General features: G+C 39.0%; 1 protein-coding gene across 1 annotated transcript in view; it reads left to right on the top strand.

The window, feature by feature from the left end:
* Window positions 1–13147, top strand: part of B3GLCT (beta 3-glucosyltransferase) — a 118943-nt gene that overhangs the window by 61110 nt on the left and 44686 nt on the right. The window contains exons 9-11 of the mRNA XM_039221122.1: window positions 3362–3481; window positions 5114–5183; window positions 12083–12196. Of these exons, the coding sequence (XP_039077053.1) occupies window positions 3362–3481; window positions 5114–5183; window positions 12083–12196 (304 nt within the window). The remainder of the gene's footprint in view (window positions 1–3361; window positions 3482–5113; window positions 5184–12082; window positions 12197–13147) is intronic.

The raw sequence follows: 13147 nt of genomic DNA, 5'->3' as shown, positions 1-13147 counted from the left end.
TCCATGAGATCAGGAGATCAGGTTTGGCCCCGCCGTAAATAAAACCTTGTCTCGCTTCTATTCGGCGTTTGGTGGTCTCTTCGACAATCACCCTGTTTCAATTATTATTATTTTTTTCTCCCAGTTTGCCCATCTTTGTCTTTACACCGGGTAGCAAATTTATATTTACACTGAACATGATTACCATCATATTTTAATTGATTTCTGACACTTCATTTTATCCCTTGCCCCTCATTTTATATGGCTCTTTTTAAAAACTTCCCTACTTTCTGGGGCACCTAGGTGGCTCAGTCAGTTAAGTGTCTGACTTCAGTTCAGGTCATGTTCTCACAGTTGGTGAGTTCAAACCCCATATCAGACTCTGTGCTGTCAGCTCAGAGCCTGCTTTGGATCCTCTGTCCCCCTCTCTCTGCCCCTCAGATGATTGTGCTCTCTCTCTCTCTTAAAAATAAAAATGAAAAAAAAAAAAAATAAAAACATCCTTACTTTCAATATAGATTGATTTTTGTGTTTTTTCGTTTCCCATTTTTCCCTGCTCTGCTGTTTTGGAAATTCAGTCTCTATATCTGTACCTTACTGGTTAATTAAAAAACTTTTTTTAATGTTTATTTATTTCTGAGAGACAGAAAGAGTCAGAGCATGAGCAGGATAGTAGTAGAGAGAGAGGGAGACAGAATTGGAAGCAGGCTCCAGACTCTGAGCTGTCAGCCCAGAGCCTGATGCGGGCTCGAACCCACAAACTGCGGCATCATGACCTGAGCCGAAGTCAGACGCTTAATCGACTGGGCCACCCAGGCACCTTGTCCCTGCCAAAAACCTTCCTGGTTAATTTAAATATTTTAACATGCGTTCTTAACAATTGCTAGTTAATTGATCACCTAAAAAATTCAAGGGACTTAGAATAATTGAACTCTGATTTTCCTCATCATGATTTATATACTTTTTGTTGTCTAGTATTTTTTTAACCCCTCAACTTAAATATTATCTTTATGTAGTTAACATTTGTATTAGCTTAACCATGTATTTACTGGGATCAGTTTTACTCTTCCTGAAGCATATCCTTTAGAATTTCCAATAGTGTGGGAGCAAATTCTAACTTTTTTTCTTTAAAAAACATTTATATTGGGGCACGTGGGTGGTTCATTTGGCATACTACTCTTGACCTCAGCTCAGGTCTTGATCCCAAGGTCGTGAGTTCAAACCCTGGGTTGGGCTCCGCACTGGGTGTGAAGCCTACTTAAACAACAACAGCAACAACAAAAGAACAAAACATTTATGTCAGCTTTGTTCTTCAAACATAGTTACCTTGTGTTTATAGTTGTAGGTTGTCTGTCATTTTCTCCCATCACAGTGGGGTCACTGCACTGTGTTCTGGCTTCTCTTATTGCTGAGGTAATTGATGTGGAAAATAAACATCAATCTCCTGTGACGTCTTTGTAGGTAATCCGTCATTCTCTTTGCCTGCTTTTACGATTATTTCTTTCTTTGTCTTTGGTGTTCTGCAGTCTCACTATGAGATGTCTAGATGTAGACTTTTAAAAAAAAATCCTGCTTGGGATTCACTGACCCTTACATAATTTTGGAAACTCTCAGCCATTGTCTTTTCAACTGTTCTCTTCCCCATTCTCTCTGTTATCTCCTCCTGGATCTGTGCTAGCTCTCTGAACTTTTACATTTCCCACCTCTGTTTTTGCTGTTCTATTTCAGATAATTTGGAGACCTTCATCTTTTAGTTCCCTAATTTTTTTAAGTTTATTTATTTATTTTGAGAGAACAAGCACAAGCAGGGTAGGGGCAGAGAGAGGAGAGAGAGAATCCCAAGCAGGCTCTGCACTGTCAGCACAGAGCCCGATGCCAGGCCTGAACCCACAAGCTGCGAGATCATGACCTGAGCCAAAGGCATATGCTTAACTTACTGAGCCACCCAGGTGCCCATAGTTCCCTAATTTTTATTCCCCTGTGTTTAATGTACTATTTATCCTAACCATTACATTTTTTCATTTTAATTGTTTTTTATTTTTAAAAGTTTTAGTCATTTCTTTTTCAAATTTGCTTATTTTATTTTTCTTTAAATGTTTTATTTATTTCTAGGAGAGAGAGAGAGAGACAGCGTGAGCAGGGGAGGGTCAGAGAGAGAGGGAGTCACAGACTGAAACAGGCTCCAGGCTCCGAGCTGGCAGTCAGCACAGAGCCTGACGCGGGGCTCGAACCCATGAACCGCGAGATCATGACCTAAGCGAAAGTCGGACGCTTAACCGACTAAGCCACCCAGGCATCCCTCAAATTTGCTTATTTTAGATTAACCTTTAAACAATGTTTTTGCTGAAGCATGAAAGCATTTGCTTCTTTGTAAAAATATATTCAACATAGTAATTTTATAATCTGTGTTTGATAATTCCATGACCTGGAGTCTTTTTGGTCTGATTCAGTTTTGTCTCCTGGCTCTCGATCATCAGCTCATGTCTTTTTGCTTTTTGTGATCTTTCTCTGAGCCGTTTTGGTTGGAACTGTATTAGTGATAATCCTCTGAGTCCTACATTAAGGGTGTGGGTTCCCCAAGAAGGATTTGCATTTGCTTTTCCTGCTGCAAGAGGATTATAGTGACGTGGGGCTGATGTAAATTACTGTTTGAAGTGATTTGCACACTGGAGGCACAAATTAGGGAGGCTTGGGATTTGATTACAGAATCTCAAAGGAGATTTGGAGATGATTTTTCCCCTCCATCTAGCTCCACAGTCCTAGCTCTATCGTGGGGTTTGCTCTTAGGTACCTCCCACCTCAGGTGCGTCATAGTCTTTATTTTCCTCCTACCAACCAGAAACACCATTACCAGAGTCCTCCACCCGCTGAGGAAAATTACCCTTGTTGCCCTTTTCCCCAGGCTCTTCCTTTTGCATTTTTGTCCTCAGGTTCCATACTTTTGTGGCAATTTAGCAATCCATGTAGTTATTTTAAAGATATTTTCTCCAACAGTTTTAGATGTTTTCAACGAGTTGGTTAGTCAAGGTATATAATTTACATCCTGCAGAAAACAAGCCTCCCAGTAATATTTTCTTTCATCTTTCACGGCATTGTTTGAGAAACCCTAAAACAGCTTCCCTGCAGTTGCTTATGATGACTTTGGAATTGTTTGGTGGTCAGAATATGGATTCTTGTCAAGAAAAGATTAGATTGACCCACCCGAGATTACTGTTTTTATAGGTAAAAAAAAATCTGTTGAATATTGACAGATTGATATGGTTCCGTCTAAACACTCTGTAGAAGACGCGGTCTGCTTTCCCTTGGGATATTTCGTGCCTTCTAACAGTTGTGGTGGTGGTGGTTGAGTTCCTTTATTTATTGCCCTCTCCTGTCCTGACAGATTGCCCTCTACATCTGGGACAAAGGGGATGGGCATCCCCTTACGCCAGTGCCTGAGTTTTGTACAGATGCTGGGAACTCCCACTGTGCTACCACATTCCATTCTTTTCTACCACTTTGTGTAAGTAAGAGAAGAAAAGCTTTCTTGCATACCAAAGGGAAATCTGCATGCCGTGCATGATGTTGTCTACGCTTTACTTGTATACTGAGAAAACCTCAACATTTGTTATGTGCCAGGTAAAACCTCTATATCCTGTTTCTACTAATAACAGTCCTATAGGGTAAACACTATTGTGAGAAGTGTGAGAAGAGAAAGGTACTGAGAAGTACTTGTTCAAGGTCACACAGTGAATCTGGGGGAGGGGAGTGAAGGCTTTGACAGCACAAACTCATTCTGGAGTCTTTGTGCAGAATTGCCTGCCACAGCTCTTAAGTGTGCCTGGCGTCATTTCTCTTGATGATACAGCACATGTCTACTGGAATATCTATTCCATTTCCTAGAAGGGTGACTTCAAACATTTCCTGTTATACCTAAGCTTTCTCCTCAAGCCCATCTCCTCTCAGCTGGAGACCTTGATTTGATCTTACCTGGGACTGTCCAGAACTTTCAGAATGAACTGACTTGTTATGACATGCCCTTGGGTCAGTCCCTATGATGAGCCTGAAGACTCCTAAAATTCACTAGGTTGTTAAGAGTTCTTCCTCATAAAGGAAAATATGTGCATCATCCTCAAATGTTGTCTGTTCTTCCCAAGTCAGTCACATGGAAGTCTGTGTGTTACATTTTCAAATATGACTATAGGTACACACACACACACACATAGCAATATTGGGAGAGAATCTGTAATGTTTACTCAGTTCCTGAGGGGAAAATCTGTCTTTCTGGACATGTTTGCTTGTTCTTTAATGCTCTTCTAAGTAATCTGGTGGGGTCAGCCTCCTAGTGCCTTGGGTGACATGACAAAGCTGTGGTCAGATGTCACTATAAACCACCCTCAAATGATGTTTGAGTTATGACTAAATATTACTAAAGGCCTAAGACAGAGAATAAAGGGCTCAGAAGACCCCCACGAAGCAGTCCATGGCCTTGAGGGTAGGCTGTCCACAGTCTCCCTGTGTGCTCCCTTTCATTTGAGTGGTCGGCGTGGGCTGGGCCCGCTCAGGGCCCCATTATTGCCCCTCCTTCCCCTGCTCCAGTGTTTGAAGTCATCCTACCTTTGGCAGAGGACAGGATGTTGCTGTAGCCTAGACTTGGGTAGATAATACAGGGGCCATAAAAATACATCAAAGTAAGACCAGCCCACAGAAGGGAGTCCGCTCTATTTTACACTAACACATCCTCCCTTTGTTAAAATCTTCACCAGCTGGGAAGAGGAAAGGGAAGGTGACTAACATTTATTGGGTAGCTATAATGTGCTTAATAAATGTAGTAATAAAAGCAGCCTGACTGGTGGCTATTCTGACCATTTTCTAAATGAGCCGACTGAAGTTGAGAGCTGAAGACTGTTGTCTGGATGACACAGCGTGTATAGGGCAGGGCTGGGATTCAAGCCTAGGTCTGGCTGATGTCAGAGGCCTTATCAGCTCAACCACTGTTCTTGTTTTCCCCTAAAACTGAATCCTGGAAGCAGGTTTGATATCCTTGATGATGGTGAATTTCATCTCTATAGCATGTGAGATCTGACATGGGTGTGAATGGGGATGTTACTATAATATAGACTTGTGTATGCATATATGTTTTCTTGTCTTTTAGGGAAATCCAGTGAAGAAAGAGGATATATTTTTTGCAGTCAAAACATGCAAGAAATTTCATGGTGATAGAAGTATGTTTTGCCTTATTCATTTTTATTGAACTTTTAAAATCCAAACTGCCTTTTAAAAAAAAAGTACAGACCAGATATAAATTGAAGAAAGGGAGAATGACACATATATTGTTGAAGTTATTTAATTATTTAATTAATTATTTAATTTAATTACTATTCCTCATCCTACGGCTTCAGTCACCAAGATCAATTAGAAAGGATGATTTTGTATCAAAACAGGAGTGTCCCTAACCCTTCTGAATGGGGTTCAGAGCAGTGTTTTAAATTGGAAATGAGAAATCTCAGCTGTGTAATCTTGGACACAATGTGTGAATAACAGTCCATTTTGCAGAGCAGCGTCCTATTTTGTCCATGCACCATCTCTGAACTGTACGAAGAAAGTTAGAGGGGACTTCAAGGTGAGAGAATCCCAACACAGGATGTTTTCTTGGAGACTAATCCTTCTTTTTACATTATGTTGGATGCACACGTTGGAACTTTCAAAGTAAGATACGCATGTGCTCGCAAGAAGATTATGTTATGGAAAAGACAGCAGGTGGCTTATACACAGTGGTCCCTTCTTGAGGAAATCTTGGCATGCAGACGAATGTTGTTTTTATTCAAGTTTTTGGTGTCATTACAGAATTCTACTAAGTTACGGTGATAATGTAGAAGAAAAAGCCCACCCTAAATATAAGTAGACATAATTTTTTTCTTTTTGCGCCTTATTTCAAGCTGCACTTTTTTGAAATTGAAAGTTAGACGGTCTTTTGCATTTTCTAATTTTAGCATATATTTTAATTTTTTTCCATGAAAAGACTGTCGATTTCATGAAGAGTGCGATATTTATGTAGAAGAGATTTCTAAACCAGCTGGCATTTTCATGGGATTAGAGCTATGGGGGAGGTTCATTTATATAATTTATTTGATAATATGATTCTTACAAATTACACTTTAAAGGGGAACATTTTCCAAATAAAAGAATATTATTATTTGGAATTGAAGTAATGTTTAAGATATCGACATCAATTAAAATCTGGTTGTGATGAACAGTTTTTTAGTAGTACCTAACTGTAAACATTCATGTTTTCCTAAAATAGTTGCATAAAGTGCCAGGTCCTATTAAATCAGCCTAATATATGCACTCATTATACAAGGAGTCCTAAACACTATTAAAAATCAATATAGTGTTAAAATTTTCATTATTCACAAATTTAATTTAGATTTAATATCTTTTTTCTTTTTTGAAAATCTGGAAGGGCTTTTGGGGACAATTTTTGACATATATACAAAAGTATCAAAGGAAATGAATGAGGTGACTGCTTTTTTTTTTTTAAATAGCCATCAGAAGTGTTCAAATTGATATTATTTGATCTTGAAGCTGTACTTGGGAATAGTGACCATTTTCATCATATTGATGTTAAGGATGGTGGTGCCGGTAGTGGTGGTATATTCTCTCTTGAGACTCTTCCAGTGACGATAAAGCAGTAAGATTAGGGACCATCCCTATTGTATTTTTCATATTCTACATAAATGAAAAAAATGTTTGCTAATTTAATAGTTTTGAGTCATCTACTTGATTGCTTTCTTACTGGCATAAGGTTGAAATAATCTTTTCAGATCTCCATCAAATGCTTTTATGTTTGAATTTTAAATCAAAGATCTTTAAAAATGACAAGTCTTAAAAGCCTGTGAGGAGCTTTAAAACCAAACCTCCCGAAGCCACCCAAGCCAGATACTCTGATTCACTGGTATGAATTTGGATCTGAAGTCATTGAAGCTTAAAAGGTAGTATTTGGCTTTCATAGTTGGGCTTCTGTGGCAAACCATGTTTAAACTTGAATGTTTGTTTGAAAAGATGGTCTAAGGCGGCAGGATTTTAGGGACTTTGATGTCCATATTGCCTGATGGAAGTGAGTCTGCCAGGCTACTGGGCTCCTCTCCTCCTTTTGGATGGCTAGTCTAGCCACCAATTAGCCTAGAGGATTATTCAGTAATCAAATTAGTTACGTTGAGACCACCATAGTAACTGCTTCTGCTGATCTTTTTTGCATTTATGTGTTTGGTTTTTTTTACATACATTCTATCGTCTGTCTTCATATTGACAATTCCATATGATGTGGTAATGAACGTTTTTATTCCTTTGATAGTGTAGAGAAAGCTGAGTGTGGGACAAGACATGACTGGCCCACCTTCTTGTAATCTATTGAATAGGAGAGCTGGGACTTGGGTTTTCTGGCTCCAAGTCCCAAATTTTTCTGCCACAGCACAGCTATAGTGTAATCTCCTTGGCTGTATTACAGTCTTAACACTTGACAAATAGTATTTGATATTCATGTTGGCATTCTGCTAGGCTCAAGGTCATTTCTGACTTGTCCAGAAGGTGCGAAACTAGGCATTTTATTTTCAGTAGCAATGGGGATAGCCAGGAATTGAAATCCACAGATGATCTAAAAGATAAACCAAGCTGCTTGGACAGCAGTGGTAGTCTAGAGTAAAGCAGAATACAAGGGCTGGGGTGGGTTTGTTTCTTTTTTCTTTCCCTGTGCACATTGTGGTAAAAAAACATGTGAAGTTACAAAGACCAAATGACAGGGGGGAAAAAGCATAGATAAGACTGTGTATTTATCTTTGAAAAACTGAGAGTTGGTTATACTGTTAGAGACGTATCTGCTGGCTGGTTCTCACTTGTGGGTATACTGCCCCCAGGTACAGCAGAAGACACTAGCAATGCCCCCACCCCTGGCTCCTTATAATGTTGGCCACGTCCAGTATGAGGGATAGAACTTTCTTATCAAGGCTCCAGTCAAGGCAAGGGAAAATATACCTTGAACTCATTTTTCATATTCTCGATGGAGAATTGATCATAAAGGCAGGTTCCAAAATTAAAAAAAAAATATTTTACATCTTGTACCTTTTTTGCCTAACAGTGAAACAAACCTTTATGTAACTACTTTGTCTGGATTTTGATTTAAATGAAATAAAGCATTCTTAGGACACAGCAAAAAATATATTCTATCTTTTGGCTTAAGAAAGAAATACATATTGACACCATTGAAATAGCAACACGCTCTTGAGATGCAAGCAGTTAGTGGGGTTTTAAAGAAACTTTACAAGTATTACATAAAGCAAATTAGGCATAGCCTGTAAAATTATACTTAAGCAAGGAAAAGGTCTCTGAAGTTTTAATATTCTGAATGCTTATTCACTTCCTCTTGGGTTATGTGTTTTCTACTGTGTGACGTGAGCTGTCAGAAAATGTAAAGAATTTTCTTTGCACTATTTTGCCATGTTCTTTGGCGTGTCTTAAGAATCTGGTGGCAGCCACTGTTTTGTTCAAGTGGCGGGTTGTGAGGTGCTCTCCTCCTGCAGTCTCCTCTGATTAAAGAGGTAAAATTGCTATTTGCTCAGCCTTTAATTCCTTTTCACATCTTCATGAGCACCTAAAAATAAACACTTTATTCCTTTCAGATTGGGAAAAAAAAAAACCCAACCCACCCTGTTATCTTTACTGCAGTCATCTTGTCTAGAAGAAGCAAATCTGAACAAACTTCTTGAGAGAAGTGTGTGCTAGTGTGTTCTCTTTGATTCGAGAGGCTTACAGGTACTGTGGTACAATCTGCTCATATAGAACACAAGGCTTGAATTAAAATGCAGCCAGATGGAAGGCTACACTCCATGTCAAAGGATGTGAGGAGGTTAATTATTAAAGAGAGGACTGGAGTCAGGTGTTGCCTCATTTGGCTCTCCCCCTGGCTGTTGAACAGATAGAGACGTTCCAGATTGCCTGAAAATGTCGTTTTAGATCAGCCAGGAGGCATGCTTTTCCATAGACCTCATCTTTAAAATCAGGAATTATATCACAGCTTTGGACTGTGTGTTTCTAACCCTCTCCTGAGGAGAGAGGAGCAGCCAGGGTTTTGTCATGGATGTGCATATGGAGAAAAAAAGGTCCATTTGTCCATTTAAAACAGCAGACTTCCTGAAGTTAAGAGTCATTCACATGTGATTGTGTGGTAGTTTTTGTACAGTGTTTAAGTGGCTAGTTCATTTTCACATGTAATCAGAGTTTTGCAAGTAAATTCACCAGGGGTAAAAATGCGTGTTCTGTGCCTTGTAGCGAGATGCATCTCCTCCTGCTTCAAGTCTGTAAAGCCATGTGGAAGATTGATGCCATCTGTGCAGTGGGCTTTTTTTTAATAGTAAAGTTTTACTTTGCTCCAATTTTAAGTTATCTTGGGGTCAGCCTTCATGAAAGAGGCATTCACTAGTGTTTTATTAAGTGGTAGATGGTATGATTCTCTGTATTGAAAATGAGGTAATAGATCATGTGCATATATTGAAATATTTTCTCTAAGTTTAATATCTTTAGGAATACTGTACCTCAAAATAAATAGAACAAATTCACTTTAGGATTCAAACAATGCTAATAAAATAGACCAATATTTGAGAAATTTTAGGTAACTTGGAATCAACCCTAGTTGAAAATAAAGGTTTTACCTGCTGTTGCAGAAGACTTACCTTTAGTTCTAAATTCCTTATAGCTGCCAGATGTGACAAATGCCAAGGGAGTGATAATGATCAGGGGACAGGTGATAAAAATTGTTGGAAGCTTTTGGGATTACAGAATCATAACATCTTACTATATTAAAATGGCTGGTATATTTTAGACGATTAGTAATGATGGCAACACTCTTGTGCCAAATGACGGGTTGCCCTTATCAATAAAATCTTCCTTTACACTAGTTCCAAAAATAGCCTTTTGTTGGAACTTCTACAAAATTCAGTCATTTTATTGAGCACCTACTATAGCCCGGCCACCATGTTAGGTGTTGGCGAATGAGCCCTACAGTAATTCTTACTTTCGGTGAAATTTGTTTCAGCTGTTGCAGACAAAACCTGAAAGCAGGCAGTTAGGCACAGCAACGGACTCTATCACTCTTGATTTGAATAGCATTGAAATCAGATGAGAAGAAATGCCTGTGCTGTTTGAGAAAGCTGTTAGAGCAGATAGGAGCCAAGGGCTAGAGGCTGAGGACCATAAAAGCAGGCTTTGCACCACTTGCAGGACTGAGTGCTGGGGACTGAGGAAAATCCTTGACCTTTCCTCACAGCTTCTTCCAACCTCATGCAAGGGAGGACATTTTACCAAGAGTGAAAATTTGGTGGCTGCAAGCTGCAAGGATCCCTTTCTGGGATAAGTCCCCTGCTTGTGATCTGCCAAGCAAACGGCCACTGAGGGGCCCAGGTGAAGATTTTTATTGTGCTAGAATTTGAAAGTAGAACAGAAGAGGATTTCCCCCCCTTTTTTCCCCCACCCGCCCCAGCAGCCTTATCTATTATTATGCACTCATTTGTTATTATGTCATCTATTATTTATGCATCTTTGTCCATTTTGACATGAACAAATCTCTGCCTTTTTGACTGCAGAAAAATTACGTTTTAAGGTCTAACAGCTATTGAGTGGGTTAACATAGGTAATTTGTGATTATAACAAATGTCCCGAATTTATAGGTGTTCCTTTCCTAAAAGCTGGTGAACAATGAATAAAATGGTGCACTTTTGTACTTTATATACGAGGGCTGTCTGAGTTTGAGGTGGTTGACGTGCATAGCCAGATACTTAAATTGGGCATTGTATTGGGAGTTTTTGCATACATTTTTACTTGGGCTGGGAAAAAGGAAAAAGAGAAATGATCTGATGAAAGTCTCAAAATACTGACCTGAAGATTTAAGTTCTTTGGAGTAGAGATTCTTAAATTACCAGGACTGAAAATCTAGATATGATGGGTTTTTTTTCTATTAAAACAACAGAAACCTCTTCTCCAAATTTAGCTATGCACAGCCAGTAACTAAAAAATAAGTATATAAGAAAATGATTACTTAGATATTTGGCCAAGTGAATTCCTATCACATAATGGGGCAGAATTCTCTAAGTGTGGAGATAGGAGATGCTTAAAGTTAGCTCTAAATTTCAGAAAACCTGGAAAGTTTTGTTTTTTTTTTTAATTTTTATTTTATTAAAAATGTATCTGTTAATAAGGTTTGAGGTAAAAAGTACTGTAGTGGTGGGGCGCCTGGGTGGCTCAGTAGATTGAGCATCCGACTTCAGCTCAGGTCATGATCTCACGGTTCGTGGGTTCGAGCCCCGCATTGCGTTCTTTGCGGGCAGCTCGGAGCCTGGAGCCTGTTTTGGATTCTGTGTCTTCCTCTCTCTCTGCCCCTCCCCCACTCATGCTCTGTCTCTCTGTGTTTCAAAAATTAAAAAAAAATAAAAATAAAAAATACTCTAGTTGTTCTCAATAATACTTCTTCCATATTTTTCAAAAGTGCAACACAAGAATGTCACCCATCTGTGCAGTGCCTCTGGGTGGCAGGGTCATGCCCTCAGTAGGACTGACTGGTTCTGTTGGAATCTTTGGGTGGGGAAGGGTAGTAGTTTGAGAAGCCTCCTATCCTCACTGTAAGGGACAGAGCTTTGCATCTCAGCCAGAAACATAGAATATTCCCATCCCTTAGAGGTAATTTTAAATCTTACCCCTCTGAGAAGCATTTTAAAAATCCAGTTGTGAATTTTAAATGAAATAGCCTATGGGGAAAAGAGGAGAAGTAAACACAAGAGTTATTATCAGACTAGAGACTGTATCATGACATGGACCTGAGAAATGAGGAATCACTAGGAATGAGAAGCATTGGGCTCTAACATCCACTAAAAATGTCTCAAGAAGAGGGTTCTACTCCTGTGCTGCCCTTGACAAACAACTTGACATTTCTCAGGGCAGAAAAAACAAACACATTAGAATACCTGAAGAAGAACAAATAATGGTTCTCATCCTTTATAGGTGATTGTGCTGCCCTTCTGAGATTCTAAGCTTCCTGACCTAATGGTGCCAGTGACTGTCCCTCCTCTCATTTTTTCAGTCCCCATTGTAAAGCAGACCTGGGCGGGACAGGCAAGTCTCATTGAATACTACAGTGATCACGCAGAAAGTTCTATTCCTACAGTAGATCTGGGGATTCCTAATACAGATAGAGGTGAGTCCTTAATTCTCACTACTCTTATTCAGAATGTCCATTCTGAAAAGATAGTAAATTAGGATGAAAATAAAATATCTTATATATACTATGAAGTTTCACTTCCTTCTCTCCTAACATCTTTGTCATAGATATGGACCAATTCTCTCAGATTAAGAGCTGCTTTATAAGCACTAAGAAAGGTTGAAAGTTGCTACGCCGTATCGATAGGACTGAACACATGACAATTAGGATTATTTAACAGACTTTTTTATGCCTTCATAATTCATTGTGGCCATAATGGAGTATCTCCAGTTAATTTATCATCCTCCCACACAGAGCTTCTTCTCATTGAATTTTAGCAGTTCAACCAGCCAGGATTGTTTTGTGCCTGCTCTTTGCCAGCCACTGGAGCCCCAGAAGCTGGGGAAAATAGGAAAATAGCCGATGGTTTCTATCCTCATGAAGCTTATGGTCTAGCTCCTGTTTTGTATGTACTTGTCGAGTACTGTTTAACCACATTCTACACTGGTTATGTGTGGCATAAGCTCTGTGATACTCATGTATTTTGTTAATATTTTACTGAGTAATTTTTGGTAGTATACCTGTTTTTTTCTTCAGATTCTGGCTTCAAATTAAAAACATTTTTTATTTCAAAAAACGGAAGGTGAAATCTGGCCACTTTACCTTCAGATGCTCTTTGTTCATCTCAATTTTTATCTTGTGCTCCTGCCACACTCTTTTCTTTAGTTTTCCGGTTCCCCATGCCCTTTTATGAATAGAAAAAGAAGTAGCAAGTTGATTTTCTGGTTCTATAGAGTAATTTATCTGGATTATTTCATGGTCATGTCTCTCATAATGCCTTGATTGATAATGTACAGAGTAGAATCTTATAAGCCATTCCTCTAGTTATCAATTCTTCTGACAAGGTTACATATATTACGGAGTCTGTCTGTTGCTTTGTTTCAGAAA

Source organism: Hyaena hyaena, unplaced genomic scaffold (assembly GCF_003009895.1).
Source record: "Hyaena hyaena isolate Hyena2069 unplaced genomic scaffold, ASM300989v1 scaffold_944, whole genome shotgun sequence".
In the NCBI taxonomy this organism is placed as follows: Eukaryota; Metazoa; Chordata; class Mammalia; order Carnivora; family Hyaenidae; genus Hyaena; species Hyaena hyaena.
The sequence above is the reverse complement of the archived record's forward strand: the minus strand, read 5'-3'. Positions and strand labels throughout refer to the sequence as shown.